Below are 25,861 nucleotides of genomic sequence, written 5' to 3' on the forward strand. Positions count from 1 at the left end.
TTTCCGACAGTCTTCCAGACTACAGGGTGCATCCTATACTCTTCGCCTTCTTTTCTGGCGTCATTGACGTGGCCAGTACAGAAGCCACATGGTAATAACACATTTCCTCTTGCGATTAATTCTGTTCTCTGCTACAGAGACTACTAACAGGACTCGACCGGATCGGGGAAAAACCGGCCAGGCGTGAAAAGTTGTTATGCCGACCTGGTACCGGCAAACATTTACATCAAAAATGAAAGCGATTTTAAATAATAAAAGTTAACGGTATCAAACACATGATTCTGCATTAAGGTTAAATCAATCTTCAAAAACAAAGATTGAATGTCACAAAAATATAAAATATTGCATACAAAACACAAATACATTATAAAGAAATACAAAGATTGCTACTTGACTTCCATTAAATAACACAAAAAAACAACAAACGTGTGGTAACCTATCTCTACAGTTAGGCAACACACCTTTACATCTGAAACGAAAAAACGATACGGTGTGTATACAACCAATCGTGCCACGCTTTCCATTTTGACCGTTCTGCGCAGATACTGAAAACCAGGGGGTGTTTATAACGAAGATAAAAGATTGGGGGAAAGTTGGCGTCAGTTAACAGCATTGGAATGGGAGCCGGCTTTGTGTAAGGCGGCAATTTTTTTCTGTTTTAAACAGTGTCTTTACTCTTTACATGTAGTAACCATTTTGTACTAATTTTTGAATTTCATGTCACAATTTGTTGCTATTTACGTTTTGCATATAATATTTGTTATTGAGGCAAGGCGTACTCCATCCTTTTGTGTTGAGTACCGTTGTCTAAATCATGTTTGCTTGTTATACTGTAGGTACAATGATTATACTAATATCTTGTTTTACTTATGTCTTCACTAGGAAGTTTATTATCCATGTGATCTTGCTCTGCATGATCCGATTTAACTATTGCGTGAAGGAAGTACCTAATACAGTCGGATTCTTTACTTAATCTGTTACTTTCTTACTTGAGACCCCCTGCCGGGCGGTGTGTAACCTATACGAGAAAGGAGGTCCTCTACCTTGATGTTTCTCTGTATGAGTGGTTTACCTGTTTTCCGTGGAGGAAGTACGTCATACAGTTGGATTCTTTGCTGTATCTGCTGCCTGCTCGTCTCGTACGGATCGCAGCTCTTGGCATCTTGGCAATGCGAGCAGGGGGTCTTTAATTAACCTTTCTTCTATTATTTAAAGTGGTTTGCTTGTACCATAAAGGCAGGAGCATACCTTCCTGACGCAACGTGACATGACGCCACGCAACGCACCGCAAATCTAAACGCGTCAGAGCTCGAAGCTTTCTTAAAAGAAACACAGGGCTTCGTGCACGGTACAGCCATTGAGGGTGTATAATCAATGGTACAGCTTAAGAACTCCGCTTTCACTCAAATGGAAGTGGAAAACAGTAAATAGGACACCCTGTACAAGTGTACACGTTACTCTTATATTCACTCAGGAGGTACTGGAGACACCAAATGGCCAAATCATAACCTAATTGGCAACGTATAGATAACGTTTGTTTGTTAAAAACTTAGAGGTTAAAAATATAAAAATTGCGCTATGTCGTACCTTAGTAGGAAAGAAGTTGACGATTTAAAGCCAGCGATTGATAAAGCCGTTTTAAAATTATTGGGCGATAACGATTCATCGCTGGTCAGTACCGCAATTTATTGTTTAAATTCAGGTTATGATAAAAGAAAAACTGCTGATAAACTTTCATCTTATGTTGATAGCAAAAGAGCAACTAGACTTTCAGAGAAAATATTCGATCTTGTCGATGATGCCCGCTCGTCGTATAAGTCACGCAAACGTTCGAGGTCAAGGGACCGAGAAAAGGAACGAGACTCGAAAAGGAATAAAAATGCAAGAAATTACGACAGTGACCGAGAGACGGACAAAGTCAAACTATCCAGCAGTAAAATTAAAGAGATGATGCAGAATGCGCAAAAGCAAATAGAGGAACGTAAGAAAACATTAGATACATTACCAAGCAAACAAGACTCGCCCAATGCTTCAATTCCTCCACCGAGTATATACGGCATTCCGATGGGTTTATTAAACCGGGGAGATGCGGACAAAGCTAGAAAAATCGCCCAGCTGCAAGCGCAAATTAAAACTAAACTTTCAACTGGAATATTAGGAAATGTGATTATTCATGTGCCAACCGCTCCAGAAAAACCAACTCCATTAATTCTGGATGACGAGGGTCGTACTGTTGATAAAACAGGTAAAGCTGTACAATTAACACATATTGCTCCTACTCTAAAAGCTAATATACGTGCAAAGAAACGGCAAGAATTTAGAACACAGTTGCATGAAAAATTATCTGACGACAACAATGAACCGAAGTTTTACGATAACCGTATTGGAGCTAAACCGGCCATGAGAAATAAACGCACCTTGAGATTTCACGAACCAGGCAAATTCCAACAGCTCGCCGAGAGGTTACGCATGAAAGTATTTTGTAATTCCTTATTCGTCAACAAATCTTCAAAATGTCTTTTTTAGGCTCAGTTAGAGAAACTGCAGAATGAAATTTCGCAGATAGCAAAAAAGACCGGCATATCATCTGCTACAAAATTGGCTTTGATCGCTAAATCTGAAGGAACCAATGAGGACATCCCCTCGATGGAATGGTGGGATTCTGTCATTTTAGAGGATAATTTGGACACGATTAGGGATGGAAAGATAGCCATTAAAAGTTATATTGTCAACACTTTGGTTGAACATCCGACACAAATGAGATCTCCAAGTAAGTAGTATGGATATTCTATGGTAGGCAGTCTTTTGGTGAGTGAGAATTTTGTGGGCTTATGTAATTTAAATAGATTTTTACAAAGGTGTTCAAAAATTGTAAAGAATGTCTTGAAAAGTCTTTGTAATTTCTTGCAACTTATTACATTAGTATTACCGAGAGTATTACATAAGGTGTAAAACTGCTCTCAGATAAAACTAGCGTTTTTAACAATTTATCACAATTGATCTGTGTTTGTGGCATTCTGAACGTCAACAAGTTTATTACGCAAGCAATTTACTGGCAAAAATGAAAAATTCATAAGTATGTAAATGTAATTTTACATACAGTGCGTACATTTTAACTCCGAACATACAAATCTCCTTTGGTTGCATAAAATTAGGCGTCCTTCAGAAGCATCGAGATAGTATAAACGGAGACGCTATTTAGCATCTAAACAATACTATTAAAATGGGACCTGTGGGCGGGGCTTAGTGTCGTACCAATATGGCCGACTTGCCAGGGCCGGATCCTATTGTTTTTAAGCTTAATTACCAAATGTAATAATGTGTTACAAATATGGAACGATTATAAAAAAAGTTTAAGTTTTTTTGTGTAGGTGCGAATGGGGTAGTTTTAAAAGCTATCAGTAAATATCAAATGACTAAGTACCTATACCTAAATTTTCTTGGTGCAATTGAATTGTGAAAGTTAAGTTGACAAATGGTGCATAATAGGTACCTACAATATGCATAGGTCGGCTTTATCGTGATTAAATTGACAGTAAGTAGGTACCTAAACTAAATGCTGAAATTCTATCAATACTAGCCTGTATTGTGTTTGTACTTACCTATGAAAAGTTATTCCAGTTATTTTCTTTTTGTCAATCCCATCCCGGGCATAACAACTCCGCACAGCACAACACACCATGTCGATAAAACGCAATTTATATAAATAGACCGCAATAATTACGGAAATAATTCGAAAATCACAACACAACACAAAATCTGACGGATGACGGATGTGTAGTAACAATATGGCGGACCGGGTCCCGCTTTGGTCACTTGATGTCGTCTCCATTTATACTATCTCGATGTTCAGAAGTGATTTTGTGATTAAAAGTAGACATAGAAAAATACAATATACGCAAATCCCTATGTCTACTTCTTAATGAATATCACTGTATGTATTCAGGCATTCGGCCGGTTTGTTTAGCGGAGTTAGCTTACTAACTGTGAAGTTTTAAAGTGGTGTTATGATGTTTTTTCAGTTACTGGAATTTTACTCATTTGCTGTGAATTGTCAAATTCAATACGGACATGTGAAATTTCAAATTGTCTAGCTAAATTACGAACAGTGATGTAATTGAGTTTCATCTCCTTATGCTAAAGTATTTAACTTCATTTCTACAATTCAAACACAGCAAGTTCTTTTTCAGGTGTGATGTTCATTAACAATTCAGCCATCAACATGAAATTATTTTTATGCTGTTGTGAATTGTGCTAATTAACGGAATTTGCTTATCAGGATATTTAGCAGCAGATAAATCATATGATTATTAGAATACATCTGTAACATTTCAATTTTTTGTATACGTTTTATGAAGAATATAATTAAGAATCCCTTAATTTAATAATTAATTTAGATATTGACCGTTATTCAAGAACATTTGAAAAAATGAAAGTAGGTAAGATTGGTTCTAGGATTGGTTGCATATCGTAAGGGGTACCTATTTGATTTGTATATTTAACAATTGAGCATAGGAGATTTGTATGTTCGAACTTAACTTTACACTGGCATCATATCTTGGATTGCAGCTCCAACACACTTGTATTTATCGAGTTTACTGTGGTATATATCTGCAAAAGCAGTGCTAATGTACAACAAACTTTTGTACATTGCATACTCGACACTTAACTTTCTATCTTACCAAGGTCTTTCTCAAAGGGGGCAAAAATTTTATAATGCACATATTCATAGTTGTGGTTATTACACTCATATTTCACAGATTATTTTTAACATGTTTCTTATTGAAGTTTTTTTTTAACAGCCGATCCGTTGAGACCTGCGTATATGCCGGTATTTTTAACAAAAAAAGAACGAAAGAAATTGCGACGTCAAAATAGAAGAGAAATGTGGAAAGAAGAACAAGAAAAAATCCGTTTGGGTTTAGAAGCGCCTCCTGAGCCCAAGTTGCGCATATCCAATCTTATGAGGGTTTTAGGAACAGAAGCTGTACAAGATCCGACGAAAATTGAAGCTCATGTTAGAGAACAAATGGCGAAACGTCAAAGAGCTCACGAAGAAGCGAACGCCGCAAGACAGTTAACTACAGAACAAAAACGGCAAAAAAAGATCAGGAAGGTAAAAGAAGACACGTCCCTTGGCGTCTTTATATCTATTTTTCGTATTAGAGATTTACATGAACTAGCTTCGAAAAAGTTTAAAATTGAAACGAATGCGAAGCAGTTATTTATGACAGGTTGCATCGTACTTTATCCTGACTGCTGTGTTGTAGTAGTGGAAGGTGGTACCAAGCAACAAAAGAAGTATAAAAAGTAAGTGCACTATTAGTATGTAATTATTACTAAAATGCGTTACCGTTTTGTAGATTAATGCAGCACAGAATTAAGTGGGAGGAAGATATAGTTAAAGACCCTGATGGAAACGAAGTACCGAATAAGTGTGTTCTGGTTTGGGAAGGAACAAGCAAACAACGAAATTTTGGCGAAGTGAAATTTAAGGCGTGTCCAACTGAACGATTGGCTAGGGAGTATTTTAAAAAACACAAGGTGGAGCATTATTGGGATTTAGCCTATAGCAATGCTGTGTTAGAACCAACAATTGAAGTATGATTATGTGGTTAACTTATAATTTGTATGTAATTTCATGATGTACCGCTATTTATAATACACATACTGATATGCAAATAATAGATAGACAAACATTTTATTTTATGGCATTAAAAATACAGAAATTGATCATTTACCTTACCCTCTAACTTACTAACCAAAGATAATACTACACTAGATAGACACCGTCTGTATAAATTTTAAACGCTCAATTTTGTACGCGGGATATGTTGACTCTGTCCACGGAAAATGTTTTTACCACAATAGTAGCGATTATTCACTGTATTTTGCAGACAATATTAGAACAATGGCTCTATATTGTGTGTTAGTCAAGCGCGGCCTTGTGTAGGCGTATCGCATTCTTTCACTGTTCTTTTTCTGCTCTAATTTGAATTAATAATATATTCCACACTGAACAGTTACAGAAAAATCTGCCATATTTCTTATAAAGAATGGAAGGTACCTTCAGTTTCAGCCTGACAATCTACCTGTTCCTGTTTACAATTATGTACACAATTTTAGCATGTTCAAAAATGGCTCGTGCTAGGAAGCTAAAAAAGTTTTTGACAGTCGTACATCTTTTATGCCTAATGTAGACTACCAAAATTTTAACGAAATAAAAATAACCGTTTTGGTGAAAAAAAATATTTTAGCATTTTGTCTTTGACACTTTTTTCTCAGTTTTTTTGTCATAAAACCTGAAGGTCTTTGGAAGAATTAAAAAAAAATTCAATGACGTTATTTTAAAATTCGACCCGAACATAGACAATTAACACGGGAAAAATGTTTTTTGTAGATTGTGCTCCCCATGTTATCTTAAAGGGCTTATCATGACACGTGACACCAATCGAAAGAAAGATTGTTTTATCATCTAATCACATAAAAATTAGTTAATTTTCGGTTGCATTTCCCATTATTTCATCAAAAATTTGGAAATAAATGCAATTACCAAAATCATGTAAGCCATGACCATTAGTAAAACAAAAAGCAGATTCAAATGTTATTCAATTCTTTAGAAAATTTCCAATTGAGTCAAGGCTTAACATGATTGCTAATTTTGTTGAATTTTTTATGAAATTATGAGAAATATACCTGAAAATGAACAAATTTGCATATCATTAGATGAGAAAAAATCTTCTTTCGATTGCATGGGGTCATCATAAACCCTCGGAAGTCGGAAGTTAACCTACATGTGGAGCAGTAGTAGAGCAACAATCTGCAAAAACTTTAAATTTTTTAATATGTTAATTATTTATGTTCCGTTTTGAAATATTCACCAGGTGTGCCTGAATTCAAAATTTAAGCGACGGCGTGATTTAGTTTCTCTGGAAAATATAAATTCGAAAAACGGTCAAATTTTGCGAAGAAAAGGTTATAATAGCGAATAATAAAGTTAATGGTATACCTACTATGTTACATAAAAAATAAAAAAATACTCTACAGTACTTTTGAATTTCTCAATAAAATATGGGGTGTTCCATTTTAAAAAAACGGATGTTTGATACGCTAGTGAAATACAGCACGCCACTGGTGACCAGAATATTAACATTTTTGCTCCTCCTTTTTTTCCGATATCTTTTATGGTAAAGACATTACGATCCGAGGGGGATGTTACACTTGTATAAAGTATGTACATATTATACAAAGGGTAGTTGCTACTTACAAAATCCCGCTTGCAACTTACAAGGAAAAACATGCATTGAATTTGTTGAATTCGTAACTGTGATTCAACATTCCAGCCTGATAAAAGTGCGTAATATTCGCAACGTGGCGGAAATTCTCAGAGACGCCTACAGTAGACATTTGCTTTACCTTTAAAGGTAATTCAATCTATGAAAATACGTAAAGGAATGTGGGGTAGGGTAGGTCTAAGGAAGAGGAAGAGATAATATAATGCAGCTCGTGTGTCGAATACGTACGATTGTCGATTATACGGCTTCCGATGATAGGCTTAAAGTCACTAAATACAGAAAGTACCGCAATCCATTGGGCTCGTGTGTTAGAGAGAGAACGCATGATTTTGCCCAAAAATGGCGGAAGTTACCAGATTCTAGTAACTTTAATGTAAGGGATTGTTCCACCTGTTTGGAGATATCTGTATATATTTTTATAAAAGCCGCTTTACATTAGGCAATTTTAGTGCAATGCAAGGCTTGTGCTATGCAATCTAAAATTGCCTTGCTTATTACGGTTTTACATTTATGCAATTGTGTTGCAACTTTTGGGCAAGTTCAGAAAAGTGTTGCAGTACTGACAACATATTTTCCAAAAATTGAAACTTTTCAGTTTGTTTACACAGAAGGTTATTCTTGTAACTTAATAAAATTGACCATTAGGTATGAGCAAACAAAAGGAAATTAAGCTGGCTACAGCTTGTTATGTGGTGGCGCTTGCTATTAAAAAAAACACACAAAATAACACACGCGAAACCCAAGCGAAACCAAATAAATTGTGGTATTGACAAAATTACTAGAAAAGTTATTAGAACTTGCGCCAAACTTGCAAGTGAAATAGAACTTTCTCTATTTATTTTTCCTGAATTGCGTATGAACATGCGCAGTAACGTATCTCTAACTTGCATTGCTCTTACCAATGAATAAAGGCTCTTACATTGTACGAAAATTGCCTAATGTAAAGCGGCTTTTTAAAACATAACAGTACTATGAAGTTAGGTTATAAAAAATGACAGCTATTCAGATTTTACTTGTCAATTTTTTTAAGTTGGCAGCAAATTTGCCCAAAAATGGCGGATGATTGCAGTACTTTCTATATCTAGTGATTTTAGATAGGCTTAATTGCAAGAGCCCCCTATATCTTCTTTACCATCTTGGAAAAATGGCGGAAAATCGGTAGAAATATTGAAAATTGCGAAATCTACATTTTTGGGCCGAATTTCGTCGCACTGTAGTGGCGGTAGTTTTTATCCGAGTTTCATGAACAAGGGCTCATCTCAAAGGAAATTTTATGTACTTTAATTTATTACTGATGTTTCTTCGCCAAAAAACTGATACCAAATGAGTTATTTCGCGTTTTGTGGAAAAACCGCCGATTTTCCGCCATTTTTTCAAGATGGCTGCTCCCGCGTCATCCGGATTTTTGTGCAAATGTCAAATTCGGATTCAGCGACCCAAAAAACATAAACCCTGCATCATGGTTCTTTGTCTCAGAAATTTGCAAGGCCAAATCCTCTGGGGCCTGGACTATAAAAGTAAGTACCTACCTGCTAAGTACATTTCTAGTTCACGAAAATATACAATCTTAATACCTTGAGGGTCAAAAAGGTAAGTATCTGCAAACATCTGGCACAATGTATAGTGATTTGGCTTCATCATCAAACTTTGTTTTTTCTTATGGAAGCCATTTTAACTGTTTGTGTCATTTGATAGAACATTTTTTGCTGATTTCAAAAATGTAATCACTATTTTTGTAGTAAGAAATAAAGCTAATTATTTAGAAAATAGTATATTAAGATACAAGTGTATAATCAAGTCTTTAAAGCACGCGCAACGAGTTTAAGGGCACGACGCAAAGCGGAGTGCCTTTAACGTTGCAAGTGCTTTAAAGACCAATTATACACGTGTATCTTATAGTATTTTTTATTATACCTGCAGTATAATTTAAAAATAGGAAATACAATGAAGTCATATTGACGTTATACTCGAATACATGTCTAATTAAGTGGGCTGGGTGTTCGTAATTTCACGATTGCCATGGAAATGTCACTTGACGTTTGCTTATAAAAATCATGTGAATTAAACGATTTCCGTTGAAAAAGATAATACACCGTCCATTAAATCGATTGTTGTAATATCTAAACAAACGTTGGTAGGTGTAAAATCCAACTCCAGTAAAGCCTATTATAAAGAATATGAAAAGTTGTTTCCATGGATGAATAGGAAGTTACTTACGAATACAGTCTTAAATGCATCCATAATGCTGGCATATATGAAGGAAATGTCAAAGGTATTTAAATCTTCTATATTTTGGTGCATTCATTCAAAACTTTAAAGCAATGCTGCGATTAAAAAGTGGAACAGATTTGGAAGCATACCCTAAATTACGCGCGTTTGTGAAAGCTTCAACCAAAGGATAGGTACAAAAGCCAAAGAAATGTTCTGCATTTATAGAAAGCGACCTAAGAGGATTTTTTATTTCATCCAGATGACAGTTTCAAAAGTCATACTTGAAGTATCGTTACTTAGCAACTTTAAAGCACGTGTGTTTTAAAGGCCCTTTTTCGCACGCATTTGAGTGTTTAAAACGGAGATTGTGATTCAGGTATAGGTAATAAAAAATTACAATAGAAACAAACTATCAATATCTCATTGCATTGGTAAAGTAAACAAATGATCAAGAAACTATACACTTGCTGAATACGTTTCATACCTACTTATTATTGAGTAGGCAAATTGTATATGGAGGTAATCTATAAGAACTTTGTGTCCATTCTCTTTGAAAAATTAGTAGTAGTAGTAAGTGAATAAAAGGGAGCATATAATTAACAAAAAAATACTTGTAAGTACTCCTTCACACTGGGCGACTTAGCAGCGCTGCTAAACAGACCAGTATGAAGGGGCACTTACGAGTATTTACTTTGAATTTTGCAAGTACGAGTATAAGCATTTGCTCACTTTTATTCATACGGGCCATTGTCTTTCCTAAAAGCTTGAATTAAACTCCAAAGATAATTTTTGTGTATTTACCCATTGATTCTAGAACATTATATAGTTTTCCCCTTACCAACACAAAAATTTTCACGCGCGTTCCTTAGTAAGTCAGCCAAAGTAAAGTGTTCATTTTACGAGGGATAATTCCAAACCTTCCCGAAATAAAAAATTTTTATGCATAAGCTGGTAACCACAGACGAAACGTCAGACTTAAAATCCCTTGTAGAGGGAAAAAAGTGGCCATATAATAATGTGTCATTTATTTTGAAATCTTTTTAAATAACTTCGGTAAAAAATAAAAACGATTTTGCAAAATTTTATTTTTTTCAAGATCTCTATGAAATCGGTTGGAATTTTTTCACTTTCAAAACAGCATTTTGTTAAACATCAAAATACGCAACTTTGCCAAATTTAAAGTACCTACCTATCTCTTACAGTTCCTGAGATCACCATGGTGGTCCTCAAATTTGAATTGGCCTGGATAAGGTCAGAAAATTTGTTATTGAGAGTAGTTAACAATTTTGGTATTTGATAAGATTTTTTGATTCTCATTAGACATACTTATGCTCAGCTTCAGCGGGTATGTAGCGTCGCCACACTCAGATACGTGAATACCCATACCTTAATTCCGTCACATTTTTGAAAGTTATTACACTTAGAATTGATTATTTGCGTCGAACCGCCTGCAATCTGAAATCGCTACACAATTTTCCCGCAATCTTAAGTTTTTTCGTATCTCCCCTCTTTTACCCGCTATAAATTTTTAAACTTTCCACTACCAAAAATAGAATTTGCGCGTTCGTGCACTTGATGCTCTCCTCTACCTCCGGAGGGACTGACCAAAAAAAATTCAAGCAGTGCACACCCCCAATAGCTAAACATTCCAGAAGCAGCAAACCTACAGGTTGAATATCTCCTTATTCAGGACCGAAAATGCATTTGTTACACCATCCTCTTTGGCAGCCCCCTCACCCACATAGATGTGATAAAAAATCATCTACTATTGCTTTCTGCATGCATATCACGCTAGCCCACTTCCATTACTTACATATACCATCGAATTTATAACACTTTTTATATTTTCAGAAAATAACATTACATTCTATACAGTGTTTTTTAACTAGGTAAATAGTTAAAAATTGCTTTTTCTTTCGAATGTTAACCTAATCGTTACTTTAATTAATTGTGGTGTGATAAAAACATTGAACATTTAAATATTCTTTTAAAGTGATTTTTATGAAATAATATTGTGAACGATGTGAAAATTAAAAATTTTGTTTTGGTAACAGAATTACTATTACCAACAATGTGCATTTTGCAATAGTAAAAAAACATCGATAAAGATCAATTTTGTTAATAAATATACACGAGAGTATATACATTTAGGCAGTTTCATAAAATCTTTCTGATGTACAACCATTACTTATTGATCGATTTTGATTCATCAAAAATAGAAAATTGTATAAAGCAATTGACAGAACATTGTTATATAAACAAGAAATAATTGTTTTTTCTTTTATTTGACCTTCTGTTATTTAGCGTAACTAAGTTGCTACAATTTTTTATTTATTGTTTGTGTTCCAAGCTAAGACAGTAGAACCCTGATTATCCGTGCTCCACGGAACTGGACGAATCATGGATAATCCAAATTAATATTTATTTCTTATATATGAACTTATTGTTACATAATATATCGTATGTGCAGTAGACAGTCTATAATCTGGAACTCCTGTAACCCAGCATTTTGATGGGCGTGGTTCATATTTTAGTTTGGTACTGTACTATAAAAATATTATGTCTAGAGATCATTTTTGAATATGTAATTTTTAATTCTAAAATACTTTTTATTAGATGTTCTGGTACAATCAAACACTTGTTTCGCACATTGTAATGTTTTTATGGTTGAATTTCCAGTAATCCGGTATCTCCACTAAGCCGCCAGTATCCCGTTCCTATATCTTCCCGATTATTGAGAGTCTACTGCATGCATTATAAAGTGTTACCAACACCCACAATTTTTAAACAAGAAAATTTGTACTTGAAATATTCAAACTGAAATGTTTACACTGATAAATTAACTTTGCAAAAAAAGCGGATCTTTTAGATAGCTATGCTTGCGAAAAAAGTGGGGGAGAGGGTCATTTTTGCCCCCAATTCAAAAGTTTTAATCTTCTGGCACATGCTGCATAAATTTAAAATTTCATTTGAATTAAGGGAATTCATGGCACGGATAATCCACTGCATCGCTAACTCGGGCATGGATAATTGGGGTTCTGCTTTCTAACTTTTTCTTTCTTCAAAAACAAACGTGGACTACGCATTTTTGAAAGTAGAAGAGAAACTTTAAAGACAAATTCAACACACTGCTAGATCGAATTTTGCTAATCCGTTTTACTGGATATGTAAATTAATTCAATTTAGAGTTTGTTAAAATGGAACCAAAGTAATGATGATACAAGAATATACCTTTCTTATGAATCCACCTGACAAAACAAACGATTGCCAAAAAGAGTAGGAAGAAAAAAAATTTTAAATTTGACATTGAATTTACATTGCTTATACTAAATTTAGTAAAAATCGCTTTCCCGATCAAGATTTACAAAGGACAGTCATTACATTGTCAATATCTGCTAAAAAATACAAAAAATATTTTGTAATATGTTGTATTGTGACGTTGCAGTAAGTGCTGTACCGAGTACAGATTTTCATACATCTGAGAGATTACAGAGTAGTAAAATTAAATTAAAATGGTTTGATTGGAGGACACACACACAACTACAGACAAAAAAAATGTAAAAATACACAACACAGTAGAAAATAATGTTTCGAAATACTGCAAGTCCCAAATTTATTTTTTTACTCTTACAATTAAAACTTTCATTCCAACACCAAGATAGGAATTGCAGTCACACCGTAACGCATTAAAAGAAATGCCAAATGCATTCGTGTACAAACGCTCATATAAAATTCATCACAAAGGGATGTTAATCACTGTTACATTGTCATGAACGGACATTACTGTTAGGTATGTTATACATTTTATTTTCTATACAAAATTGATCCTAATGGCCATCATATGCGAAAAGCCATTTTTTTTCGCAATTTAGTTTGATATTAAGAAGCTTGCCAATTTACATGACTTAATGCATTTTATAACTCAATAGGAACTTTTACATGATAAAATTCTATCAAATTTGCAACTTAAAACTGGCGCACGTAAAATACGGAAGACATGCATTTAGTCAAGCATCAGGTACTTATTGACCTATACACATAGTTCCAAGTGATTCTTACAAAACTACAGTAAATTGCACTGGAAAAATAGTTTACAAGAACAAATACAGTTTCCGCTGTGTAATAGGTCAAAATGTTAAAAGTGTGTCACCATTGTTCTACAATAGTTGGTCAATCATTTTCACAAGTTTCGCACAAAGAGTTCTTTAATTAAGGTACGTACATACGAAAGTCGAATTTTAAATATAAATTAAAATTGATTCACTATGGAAATTTACAATTACTTTTGAACACACTCCATTAAAAAATATACATTTAATGTAATAAACATAATCTTCATCCACAACAAATTTTCATTTCAGAAGCTTTTTATTTGTACAATACATGTATTAAATAAATATCGCCTAACACAGATCTTGAGAATGAAATAAATAATATTATCGTAACAACTTTTAACAAAGGATGGCTGGAACATTTGCACAAAATATGAGATAAGGTATATAAGAATGAAAAAATCGATACCCTAACATAAAAATAAATTACTACTCATTTAACTACATAAATAAAAATCGTATCCCATATTTTTTATAGCAATAATTGCGTCGTAAGTAAGCTGCACATTTAAAATGAAAATAAAGTATATAAATGATTTAGTATAAAACTCAAAAGTCAATGATGGTAGCATAGTGGCCAGCACCACGCCCAATTCTAAATTTTTAAAAATTTTGAATACTCCATCTTATACCAAAAAGTCAAATCATTAGCTTTTTACAATTTTATACCAGTAAGTGGCGCCTTTAAGAAAAAATGTGCTACTATGTATATAGTTCACCAAGTAGTAACAAAGGCAAGCTTCAAATGTGTGATATATGCACCGCTAATTTAACGTAACTGTGTTCACAAATTTAGAAGACAACCAACAGATATTGTGATTTTTTTAATCTACTAGACAACTGAGCTGCTTCACTGGAAAACATTCACTCTGTAGAGGTACCTATGGTAGGTGGTTCAAAAATGAACCGTATAAGAATTGCACTCTATTTGTGCAATGAGTCCGTTTAGTCTGTAATTAGCACTCCACTTCTAAGTTCGCTGTTACTTAATTATACTACAACAGTTGGATACAAAGTCACTTTTGTTTATCCATTCTTAACAATTTTTGCACTAAAGTAAATTGATAAACGGTTCTTCTTTATATAATAAAATTACAAAATGAACAACGCAACATCGTCTTATTGATTTACACTGTCGCACTTGTAACAGCAAATACTGACTGAGAGATTCGAATTAAAACTGAACTATCATCACTGACTCACTGCAGGAGATTTTTTATCAGAGTCTTGACTAGAGGGAGGATTGCCCTGCGAGGGGCCAACCCCGGGTCCTCTATCACTCACACTACCACTGCCCCACGAGTTAGCACCCGGCATTGGAGATTCCGATCCATGAAACCCATGGTTTTCATGATCTAACGAGTTTGCGGCGTCGTACTGTGTATTTTCTAAACGAGTAATTAGCCGCTCGTCCTCGTCACCAAACTCCCCTCCCATCAATGATGGTTCGCCGACGACCATGACATCCTAAATCAAATAAGACAAATTAGATTGCATTTCTCATAGTAGGTACATATATTTAGAAATTCTTTAACAAAAACTGAGTTATATCTGCGCTAGCTATTTATTAGTGACAGCTGGTTAGTACAGACTGGGTATATCCACCCTGAGTTAAATTCACTAGTATGCCCAGGCTTTTTATTTATCAAAGTGTAAAACGAGTGAAGTAATAGATGTTTTGTACAGTCACAAACAAAATTAATTCCACTCTAATATCCCAACTGTATTGGGATAACTATGCTTCATTTGCTTAACAATGAAATGTAATCTGCGATTGAATATCAGTGAAATTAATTGTTGTTGTACAACACCCATCAACTCTTTATCAAAAATTGCAGAAGACATGGATAAATGGCAACACTGGCAGGCGGTGTTAGGACCCTTATTCAAGAAAATTTTTTATCCAGATATCCTACATCAAAATAAAACAAATAAACAGTAAAATGGTTTTCATCCCAATGAATGTTCAGAATCTTCACCTTTAACTGCAAGGCAGTGGGATAACGTATCACAAAAAACTTGAAATAAAAATTAATTTCTTCTACACTGGTGCTGTACCGTCCGAATAGCAACCGGCAGTTCGTCTTTCGTTCGTCGAGTTTGGTGTTACGTCATTGAAAAGAGAAAAAAATTTCTATCAAATGAGCCTAATAAAAGTGTGCTTTGCGATTTAAAAAAATTCAATTGTTTTTTGTTATTGTTATTCATTTGTTTTCTGAAATAAAAACAATGGAATGCTATCTGATTATCGAAAATAAAATATTAAACAACTTTCATATAGACAAATGTTGTATACAGTCGATATTTAGCTAGATATACGCATTCCATACATAATGGGCACCCTGTATATGCGCAGGGTATATTAGTTACAAAAAGAATTATACCTGTGAAGCTAGTGAAAAGTTGGGTCCAGGCGATCTTTTCTTATTAGGAACCGGCGGCGCGTTGTTTGGCGCTCCTCCTGAATTTGAACCTTTGCGTTTCCGTCTCTTATTTGCTGGTCGTTGAGATTCTAAACAGAGAAAAGGATTTAAATGACAATATTGGCTTCCCAATTTCGCAAACCTTGTTGTGAAATTCGGGAAAAAATGCGTAAATTTAACCAAAAAACCTCAAAGTCCCAAAAAGCGTGATAGTTGTGTTACATACTTATGTAGGAAAAGAAGCACAAATAGAAAATTCTTCCGTAATTGAGAAGGTGAGCTATACAAGAATTTATTAATATTTGCCGAGCGCCAATTATTTCTAAAATGCTCTAATAAATTTGATGGTTAAGCAAATATGAATAAATTCCTTAGTGCATTAAAATTGGTACCTCTCTTACCCGGCGGGGCAACCATCCTCTGCCACTTTTGAAATAGCGTGGTCTTCAAACAATCCCTAGGGCTTAAAGCGTAAGCTTTATGCCTCGACATCAGCTCTTGCATTGGTTCCAATATCACACACAGCTGTAATAGTTCATACTGTTAAACAAGAGGTATCGACGATTAAACACTTCTTATTAACATACCCTTAAGTAGTTGAGAGTTGAATTTGTAATTCCTTGTCTAGTGATGTTTTTCGATAATTGATCTAACATACTAGGATCCTGCTGTGAATGCATCCCTACCACAGATCTAGGTATTAATTCTCGATGAGTCCTCACAGTAAAATGCCACGACTTTATCCTCATCAAATCGTCAAAGGTAAATTCTAATATTAACCGGCCCTCTGTACACACCTTTAAAACAAAAGATGTTAGCTTGTTAACATTTATTTGCAAGTTGCATAGTACCTTAGTAAATAATGGCTTGCCATGGTGCGTAACCATAGTGCATTGATCACAGTCTAGCGTAATACTCGTGTTATGGAAAGACTCCTTTGGATGTCTCATATTATAGTACAATTCTGTTACACCTCCTTCAAATATACTTCTAAAATACCTTGGTATTAACGTCCTTCCTATCGCTGCAAAATAAATTTATATTAAACATTTTAAATTAATTTACTTATTCGAAACACAACATTCTAACATGCCAATGAAGACAATGTTTCACTTTATACTGTTTGGTACATTCATTTCTATATAGCTAAAAATAGATCACTTAACTATCAACTATTATGGCACTTGGTTGCTACCAAATCCATTAATCATCGGCAAGACTGTCAAAATATCGAAAATCATTACAATAGTCCACAAAATAAATGCTCAAAAAAGGATGTAGAATGCAATGGACAGAGCTAAAAGTTTTTACTTCTCAGTTCTCAGCTGTAGTTAATGACCAGAAAAAATTATTCAATGTAGGCCAAAAAATAAGGAAGGCTTTTTTGACATCTCCGTTAGTTATAAACCAAATTTCATGACATTTTGTATGTAGGCACCTCGAATAAAAGTAAAACAAATGCCGAAGCAAAAAATTGGTTCTGCGCATGCTCAATCCGTTAAATTTGTTAAGATATTTAAATGAATTTTGAATATAGGCACCTCAACATGGTATAATAAAAACACCTCAAGTAAAAGTAAAACTAATGCCGAATCAAAAAATTATTTCGCGCATGCGCAATCCGATTTTTTTAATTGTTAAGATCTTTAAATGATATTTTGTATGTAGAACATTTGGAATCAAAGTAGTTGTAGTGTTCGCATATTCAAATAATGTCTTTATCCAAGAACAAGTTCAGGCAGGACGCGGGTCTCCATAAAAAAACTTGACGCTAACCAAGATGCCGCGAACCTAATGGGACGTTCTGTTCTGAAGAGGTATGTAATGAGAGAGATCGGCTCCCAGGCTTCTTCAGCAAAATGTATTTTAGTTAATTGTAGAGAAAAAAATGCTAATTTATACATATCATTACCCTTTATTTCTTCTAGTCCCGAAAAAGATTACATTTTTTGTAAAAGGAAAGTTAATGGTATTATTATCATGTCAAAACTCTTGTTTGAAAATGTTAATTTTTTATTTTTTTTAGATAGAAACCCGCTCTTTTTGCATTAATATATTCTACTCAGAAAAAGTTTATAATTGCATTCCTACATCTAGAACGAACCCTATTCATAAAACGTGAAAGAAAAAAATGTGTACAGCTTTTGCTGTTCTAGTGAGATTTAATTTAAAGAAACAAATTCTATTATGTCAAAAAACAAAAAATTATTAGATGAATTTAAGTATATTAAAAAATATTGTAAATTAAACAAAAATCCACAAGAGGGTGTTGTAAGCGCAAATCATCCACGCGGTTTAGTAGATTTTGGGAAACCCAGTATCATTGAAAGAGTCTATTGGCTGGTATGTACAATCTGAAGTTGCTAGATGGTCTATAATGTCTATATTAATGTCGTATAGAGACAGACTGACAGAAACATGAAGGCGAACTCACACCATCACGGGTTGCCTCAAAAGCTGTTGAGCAAGGATCTAATACTGTTTTAGTAACCAATAATCACATCGATGTGTCTAGCCATATCTTGAGAAATTAAAATTCCTATTCAAAAGCAAAAGTAGAAACACAAATTTTGAAAATCTACTATTCCAATAGATACACATACTTCGTGCACACTACGTTCGCAGGGATGGGACGAAAATCAATCATATGAAGTGATCAACAGCCTGTCCGCCATGTTTCTCTTGCAAATGTAGGATCCATGCTTCTGTTTGACATGAGCGAGTAGAGCAACCACATCCTGTTATATAAATATCCAGAGGTCTTTATTTAGATTATCTGTATAGAAGAGAAAACTAAGCGCGTTCTTGGGTCGGGGTAAATCTTGAAAAGGCCCATGCGTAATGAAATTCTCAAGCATGCTTTATTTTACATTGGCTAAATTCTAGATATTTGGATACCTAGTAGTTTTTAATAACATGGTTCACATGATGTAGTGGGGTGTCTACTCGAAAAAAACACCGAGTATATGAATAAAATTTTGCAAAAAACTTTAGTGTATATCGCCAGTAGATACGTCTTGTCCACACGACTCATTGTAACTTTGTGAGTACTCTCCTTCGACACACAGTTTTCGAGATATTCGCTTTTTTGACATCATATTTTGTCTAGAAGCTCCAATTGCCTTTTGTTAGTACCTTCCTCCCACACTTCGCCTTGGAGATATGAGGAATTATAACGGATCACGATAAGGAGGACTGTGGTTGGTATAAATTCTTTTCTTTAGTTGAGATCTTTCATTGAAGTACCATGAATGAAAAAACCAGTCCCCCCCTGCAAACTCCCGATTTCCATAAGGGGTAAGGTAGAGTGGCCATAGTTGGTAGAAAACAGTTCCTATCGTTGATACTCTTAATTAGAATATCATGAAAGATAAAGCCAATTTTTAACGCCCCTCTCTTCACCCATCTTGAAAAGAAGTCGCGAAGGAAACCTATAAGTAGTTTCTATAAAACAAATTCCTTTTGACAAGACCTTTCCCATTTTCAAAAATTTTTTTTGGCACCACTACTACACCTTTTTAAAGTGTATTTCAGAAATCTTTCAAATTAGTCAATTTAATTTCAGAAAACATTAATTGTAATTTAGATTAGGCAATTGGATTTCAGAAAATGTTAGTTGTAAGTCAGAAACCATCACATGTAATTCAGATCTGAAGATTCTTAATTACAATTGAAAAATTGTCAATTACAAACTACACTCTGAATAACAATTTACACTATCCGACATACACTAATCACTAATATGAATTACAATGTACACTTTCTGAAATTACATAGACTAATCCGAATTACATGTGATAATTTCTAAAATTCAATTTACTATTCTGAATTAGGTACATTTAATTCCTTTCTGAAATCCAATTAACTAATCTGAATTACAATATTAATGTCTTCTGAAATACATTTGAAAAAGGTGTAGAGGCATGCGTATGCAATATCCGAGACAAATTGGTTGTCGCATGTAAAAGTTATCTTGGGAAATTGAGACAACAAAAGTTAAAGACCATCTGGAACACCTTGAAGGTGGCTTCCTATTGCAACAAATTTCAGGGCTGTAGAATAATTCACCAAAGTAGTTCAAAACCGCAGAAGTGGGCCCGGACGGGCGGACGGACAGACCAACAAAACCCAAACAATATCACATTTAATTTTTTAAAAATGCCCTAGTAGTCTAAGAGCTGGCTACGGAAAAAAGTGATTTATCGCTACATGGCTGATTTTTGTGTAAAGCATTCTGATACATAGTGAAGTAGAAAAAGTCATGTCTGCCAGCGAGATCTCGTGGCTTAATGTTGGGAGGGGCGGTCAAGTAGGTCAAATTTTCATAAAACTGCGGATCTTCCGACTATATTTACCCGAGTATTTACCTCTGTAGCGATAAGTCACTTTTTTCCGTAGCCAGCTAATGTGTCAGTTAGAAATGCAGATTGCAAACTATTTAAATACTCAAGTTTTAAATTATTTCATGACGCACAGAACGCAGAATAATGCAATGTTTTGATGGACAAGAATCAATATATTGAGTACTGAAGTGCATAGCATAAAGCCCCGTCAATAGGCCCTGTATGGTCAAGGTGTGAAACAAGATCGTAGTCGGTACAATGAAAAAAGGAATCGGAAAGCCTCAGTTTGGTCTATTACACTTCCGCTAGTGGAGTCTTATGGTGTTTGCTCAAGAAAATCACGATCGCGAGCATTTATTTCAAGATGTAGAAAAAAGTTCGAGACGGAATATGTCTGCAATACCTTTGAATGCTTATAACACGTAAACGGTTCATGGTACGTACATCATTGCGCAAAAAGTTTTTTGTTCTGGTAATTTTTATTACGTTTATGAAAAAATACGTGTGAACTGCAGACGCCGGCGAACTCATCGCGAATCGTGCATTAAAAAGCTACTGTTGAAAACATACACATATTTAAATATTGTTAAAAAACCGTTAAAGGGAAACATACAGGGTGGAACCAGTTTGTGCACCATATGGACTTCAATGGTAATTTCTTAATATAGAAATATTTCTCCCCGAATTAATTTAGAGCAAAGCTGTCAATAGGTTTCCTGTAGCTTGAAAAATTCTACGTCTGCTCATGTCCACATTTATTATTTTTCAATCGGGAAACCGGAAAAAATAAATAGATGAGAATTTATTATTCGCGTAAAAATCGAATTTTTGTTTGAATAATTAGTAATTACAAATGAGCAAATGGATAAACGTAGTATTATACAATCTACAAAAAATGTATTTACAACATTGCTGTAAAATAATTAGGGAAATATTTCAACGTAAAGAAATAATAATAATAATAATAATATTAATAATAATAATAATGACATTTATTGAGCACACACCATACAAAGAACAGATATTATACATTACATTACATAATGGGTGACTCAATAGGGCGAAGTTCAGACTGGAATAAACCGTGTTATTCCGTCTGCTCTACCACTCAACCCCCTACATATGAAATTAACAACAAGAGACCAAGACATAAAAAAAAACCTAGCAAAAAAAAACTATATGATAATAAAAACTATTCAGTATGAAGCCACAAATGAAAACCTAAAAAAAAAATGTAAAAAAAAAAATTATAGCAATAATGATGTTAACGAAGGAACTTAATGCTGTCTTGCAAGGAGTATGAGGCGCAAGCGTTTTTTAAAAAGACTTTCGGATAAATGTTTTAAATGAGATGGTAATTCATTATACGTCTTTGCAATATTGTAACTGAAGGAGCGTTTAAATAGTGACGTTTTGTGAGTAGGTATAGTTATAAAAAACCGATCTCTAACATTGACATTATGGACGTCAGCTCTGTATGTTACCTTTTCAAATAAATATGACGGAGTTTTGGTTTGAAGTATGCCATGGAACAAACAGGCAGAATGTAATATTCTTCTGTTGTTCATATCAAGCCACTGGAGGGATTTTAATTTATGTGTAATCCGATCGTATTTTCGGATACCAAATATTAGTCTAAGGCAAGAATTCTGCATTCTCTGAATTCGATTGTAGTCTCTTTTGTCGATACATGGGCCATACACACTATCACAATAGTTAAATTGGGAAAGCACTAAGGATTCACAAAGCATAACCTTAATACTACGATTAATAAGAAATCGGCTATTAAATATTAGTTTAATATTTGTAAACGCTTTATTAATTATTTGAGATATACAGGGTGATTCCTATAGTAGCTGCCACCGTTTGGGAGCGTGTAGGTGGTGCGTAGGGGAGTATTTTGATATAGGACACTTGGGGTCGGAAATCTAAAATAAGGGTGCCAGAGCCAAATTTACCTTCTGGAATTTCGGGCCTGTAGGTAGGCAACCCAACCGGCCGGCGGTGCACACGGAGCGATCTCAGGCGGCGATGTGTGGCTGACACTTGATCAGAATTTTGTTTAAACCCACAAAATCCCGTCTGCAACGACGCGTATCAAGTGAATAAACACTATGGCAATAGTATAATAATAGTTGGCTAGATGTAGGAAGTGCATTGAGAACAACGGTGGCCACGTTGAACACTTGTAACCGTTATTGCTTTTGACTGTCGTTTTCCCTCCTTCCCTCCCATGTCGCTTCCTCGCGCTAACTCGCTCTGCATCGCTCCGCGCGAAACGTCGGTCGGTTGGGTTGCCTACATACAGGCGTGAAATTCCAGAAGATAAATTTGGTTCTGGCGCCCTTATTTTAGATTTCCGACCCCAAGTGTCCTATATCAAAATACTCCCCTAGGCACCCCCTATACGCTCCCAAACGGTGGCAGGTACTATAGGAATCACCCTGTATGCTTTTTGAAACGTAATTGGGAGTCAAAAATCAATCCAAGATTTCCAGGGATTTCAATGGTAATTTCTTTATAGTCAATTACTAGCTCCCCTAATTATTTTAGAGCAAAAGTCTAAATACGTTTTTTTAGAGAAAAAAAATACTGCATCTGTTCATACTTTTAGTTATAATTTCCCATTTTTCAAAACTGTAGAAATCGACAAAATACATTTTTATAAATCAGTGATGCTTTGGAACATTTTAACAAACTACAAGCGCATCGAATCTAAGTTATCGTTATTTGACGTCGAACGATTTTCATATTTAATTCTGTTTCAACTAACCGAGGAAATAAAAGGCATCTTAGGGTAATGTTTTTTAGAGAATGTGTGCTGCATCAAAAAACTGATTTGAAGAAGATTTGTTCCTAAACTTATATTCGTATTTTCCGCTACTGCAGCCAAAACGTTGAATGTATTGTCGTTTTCCTGATCTTTTGACGGACATTTTGAACGTTATTGCACTTGCAGTTCTTTAACTAATTTATAAACAAGTATAAATTTCATAAACGTCAAAGGCAAATAATGAAACGTGATCGCTGTTTTTTTAGATAATTCCAAGGCATATTTGATTTTTTGTAAAATGAACCTTTTCATTTTGTCGATTTCCACGGTTTTGAAAAACGGAAAATTATAACTAAAAGTATGAAAAGATGCGGAATTTTTTTCTCTAAAAAAAAAACGTATTTAGACTTTTGCTCTAAAATAATTAGGGGAGCTAGTAATTGACTATAAAGAAATTACCATTGAAATCCCTATGCTGCGTCGCGCTAGGCACCACCCGGTATATCATATCATATTAATATATCAACTTCGGGAATGACTTTCAGCTATCAGACTAAACGATGCAGTACGAAACTATAATACTGAAAACCCGAAGGCCGTTGCTGAGATCTCGACCGATTTATACAAACCTTAAAAAGCGCTCGAACGACCGACAGTTAGTAAAACAATAAACTCCTTTTTGAGAATCAAAAAATGCGTTCAAAAGATATTCGTATACTTAGTTCATAAATAAGTGTCCCATTTTTGCGACGCCTGTAGTTATCAGCTGTTTAGATTCAGATCCTACTGCGCATGTGCGGTGTTTTACTACGGTGCAAAATATACCTCTGTCTTTGTTAGGTATGTTGGCTGCTTATTGAAAATAAATGGAACGCTATATGTATGTAGGTATATAATATGATCTAACGATTTTTCTATTTAATTTTTTAATGGGGTAGTATGCATGAATATACCAAAAAGTATGTGCTTTGAGAACTTTGCTTTCATGAGGTTTGATGAAACGGACGAAGTTTCTACTGTCAAAAACAGCAAGTAAACATGAGAGTGGAGGTTTAGATACTCACTATATCTTTTAGGTCCATCTTCTAAACAGAACGCAAGCGTTAAAGATGCATCATCTTCAAAAAATTCTGTTGCAAATGCATCCCACCAAAGGTTATCACTTTCCTAAAAAAAAATCAATACTAAGAAAAGTGCACCAAAAATAGAAATTTGACGATATTGAAATAACAAAACATAAAAACGACATACCTCCGTCCTTTGCTGCAGTCTCTTGTTCAGTTCATACACGCGGTAGTCAGGTTGTCCAAAATACGGTGTGTGCCGCCTGGGAACAGGTAGAGATCTAGGGTAAGAAATTAGTACGAATAGCATTAACATTGACACGACACGTACAATAAGCATAGATGCATATTTACAGAGTGCAAAAGAAGATATCAATCATGCTTTTTAGATTTAGATATGTACAATAAAAAGACACATCTCCACTGAACTTGATACAATAATTGAAAGCACAGAGAGCGTGAGCGCTCTAAAAATCTAACTAGCACTCTATGTATAGGAAGCAAAAACCCATTTCTAATTGAAATATCACGTGAAATTTAAGCGCTCTAGCTCAAAATATGTTATCAACATTTATTTACAATTACTTTCTCACTCAGTCCGTCTAACACGGTTAACTCCGCCAATCGAAATTGTTAATGAAATTTGGTAAATAAAACGCAATAGAGAATTATTTTGATGTAGGTACCACATTTTTCCCATTTACACATAATTATCAATTTCCTCGGTTCATGATAAAGCTGTACGTATATGGTTCCTATTCTCGGAAATACACAAACCGCAATTCAATACTGATAGTAGATACACTAATGAATGTCCAGCCATTTACGTTGTAATACAATCAGGGGCGCCGACTACGTGGGTGCTTCGGAGCTTAAGCACCCACAGAAAAAGTTATGTGGGTTGGGTGCGATGCACCCACAGAATTTTCCGGATGATATTTGTCTATTTAGGTCTTTTTTCTCGATGGTTACTAAACACGAAGAAATTTAGATATATTTTTTTACTTTACTCACACGAAATAGCAGGAAAGATTTCTATAAATATTTTCCGTACGGCGTACAGACTACAGTAGTTGTTGAATTTGAATGTGACTACATTTGTAGAATCTGTACAGATCGTACAGCATGTTTATGATATCGAATTATCGAAATGAAATTACATCCGTCATCCGTTACATACATCGTCGATCGCCATCGTTAATTCTTATGAAAAATGAAATAATAGGTACCTATGTATTCGGTACATGAAGTTTTCAAAGCCGCAGTCCCAGGCCAGGTCCCAGTCCGGGGCTCCCAACGTGGGCGATTTATCGCAAAATGGGCGATACAACATTCATAATTGCTCCTATTTTTTCACATTTACGATATATCGCAAATTGGGCGATTTTGAAAACGCTTATGCGACTTCTTAAATTTAATTCCTTAGTTTATTTTTAATGACAAAGATTAACAGTACCTACCTACCTATAACTACACACATTTAATAATTGTCATGTGTAGGTATAGTACCACCATTGAATAATAAATCAGATTTATTATTCAATGGTACCACCTAAAACAGAGGATATGAAAACTGAGAAGCTGTTGCAAATTAAAATTAACGGTATCAAATGCTTGACGCATCAACGAAGGTGTCGCAT

General features: G+C 34.7%; 3 protein-coding genes across 7 annotated transcripts in view; 1 reads left to right on the forward strand and 2 right to left on the reverse strand.

The window, feature by feature from the left end:
• The window catches only part of LOC116167325 (33 kDa inner dynein arm light chain, axonemal), a 13,096-nt gene extending 5,495 nt beyond the window's left edge, over positions 1 to 7,601 (reverse strand). The window contains exons 1-2 of the mRNA XM_031482666.1: positions 7,524 to 7,601; positions 7,268 to 7,472 (exon numbers count right to left, since the gene is read on the reverse strand). The gene's annotated coding sequence lies outside the window, so the exon portion shown is untranslated. The remainder of the gene's footprint in view (positions 1 to 7,267; positions 7,473 to 7,523) is intronic.
• On the forward strand, positions 1,499 to 5,733 carry LOC116167324 (U4/U6 small nuclear ribonucleoprotein Prp3). Of its 2 annotated transcripts, XM_031482664.1 has the most exons (5): positions 1,532 to 1,671; positions 1,752 to 2,475; positions 2,527 to 2,770; positions 4,803 to 5,310; positions 5,364 to 5,733. In XM_031482664.1, exons 2-5 carry the CDS (start codon positions 1,948 to 1,950, stop codon positions 5,605 to 5,607), a joined length of 1,524 nt encoding a protein of 507 aa, XP_031338524.1. In that variant the 5' UTR covers positions 1,532 to 1,671; positions 1,752 to 1,947; the 3' UTR covers positions 5,608 to 5,733. The 2 variants fall into 2 exon arrangements, with proteins under 2 accessions (XP_031338523.1, XP_031338524.1); XM_031482663.1 differs by having other exon boundaries at positions 1,499 to 2,475.
• A 5,317-nt stretch (positions 7,602 to 12,918) lies between the features above and the next one.
• LOC116166637 (LIM domain-binding protein 2) lies at positions 12,919 to 24,741 on the reverse strand. 4 transcript variants are annotated; one of them, XM_031481655.1, is made up of 7 exons: positions 24,553 to 24,741; positions 24,409 to 24,502; positions 24,222 to 24,324; positions 16,629 to 17,065; positions 16,434 to 16,566; positions 16,003 to 16,130; positions 12,919 to 15,085 (listed from the first exon to the last, which is right to left on the reverse strand). In XM_031481655.1, exons 1-7 carry the CDS (start codon positions 24,567 to 24,569, stop codon positions 14,810 to 14,812), a joined length of 1,188 nt encoding a protein of 395 aa, XP_031337515.1. In that variant the 5' UTR covers positions 24,570 to 24,741; the 3' UTR covers positions 12,919 to 14,809. The 4 variants fall into 4 exon arrangements, with proteins under 4 accessions (XP_031337515.1, XP_031337518.1, XP_031337517.1 ...); XM_031481658.1 differs by lacking the exon at positions 24,553 to 24,741 and having other exon boundaries at positions 16,443 to 16,566; positions 16,629 to 16,838; positions 16,893 to 17,065; positions 24,409 to 24,543; XM_031481657.1 differs by lacking the exon at positions 24,553 to 24,741 and having other exon boundaries at positions 16,443 to 16,581; positions 16,629 to 16,838; positions 16,893 to 17,065; positions 24,409 to 24,543.
• Positions 24,742 to 25,861: the final 1,120 nt, after the last annotated feature.

The sequence above is a fragment of the Photinus pyralis genome, unplaced genomic scaffold (assembly GCF_008802855.1).
Source record: "Photinus pyralis isolate 1611_PpyrPB1 unplaced genomic scaffold, Ppyr1.3 Ppyr1.4_LG3b, whole genome shotgun sequence".
In the NCBI taxonomy this organism is placed as follows: domain Eukaryota; kingdom Metazoa; phylum Arthropoda; class Insecta; order Coleoptera; family Lampyridae; genus Photinus; species Photinus pyralis.

Excerpts from the sequence above, each read along its gene's own strand:
- LOC116166637 (XM_031481655.1), bottom strand. Across the intron at positions 24,325-24,408 it reads GACTGCAGCAAAGGACGGAG|GAAAGTGATAACCTTTGGTG; the intron begins GTATGTCGTTTT and ends ATTTTTTTTTAG. Across the intron at positions 16,131-16,433 it reads TGCCCCGCCGGGTAAGAGAG|AATCTCAACGACCAGCAAAT; the intron begins GTACCAATTTTA and ends TTCTCTGTTTAG.
- LOC116167324 (XM_031482663.1), top strand. The coding sequence starts at position 1,579 with ATGTCGTACCTTAGTAGGAAAGAAGTTGACGATTTAAAGCCAGCGATT. Across the intron at positions 2,476-2,526 it reads CCGAGAGGTTACGCATGAAA|GCTCAGTTAGAGAAACTGCA; the intron begins GTATTTTGTAAT and ends TGTCTTTTTTAG. Across the intron at positions 5,311-5,363 it reads CAACAAAAGAAGTATAAAAA|ATTAATGCAGCACAGAATTA; the intron begins GTAAGTGCACTA and ends ACCGTTTTGTAG.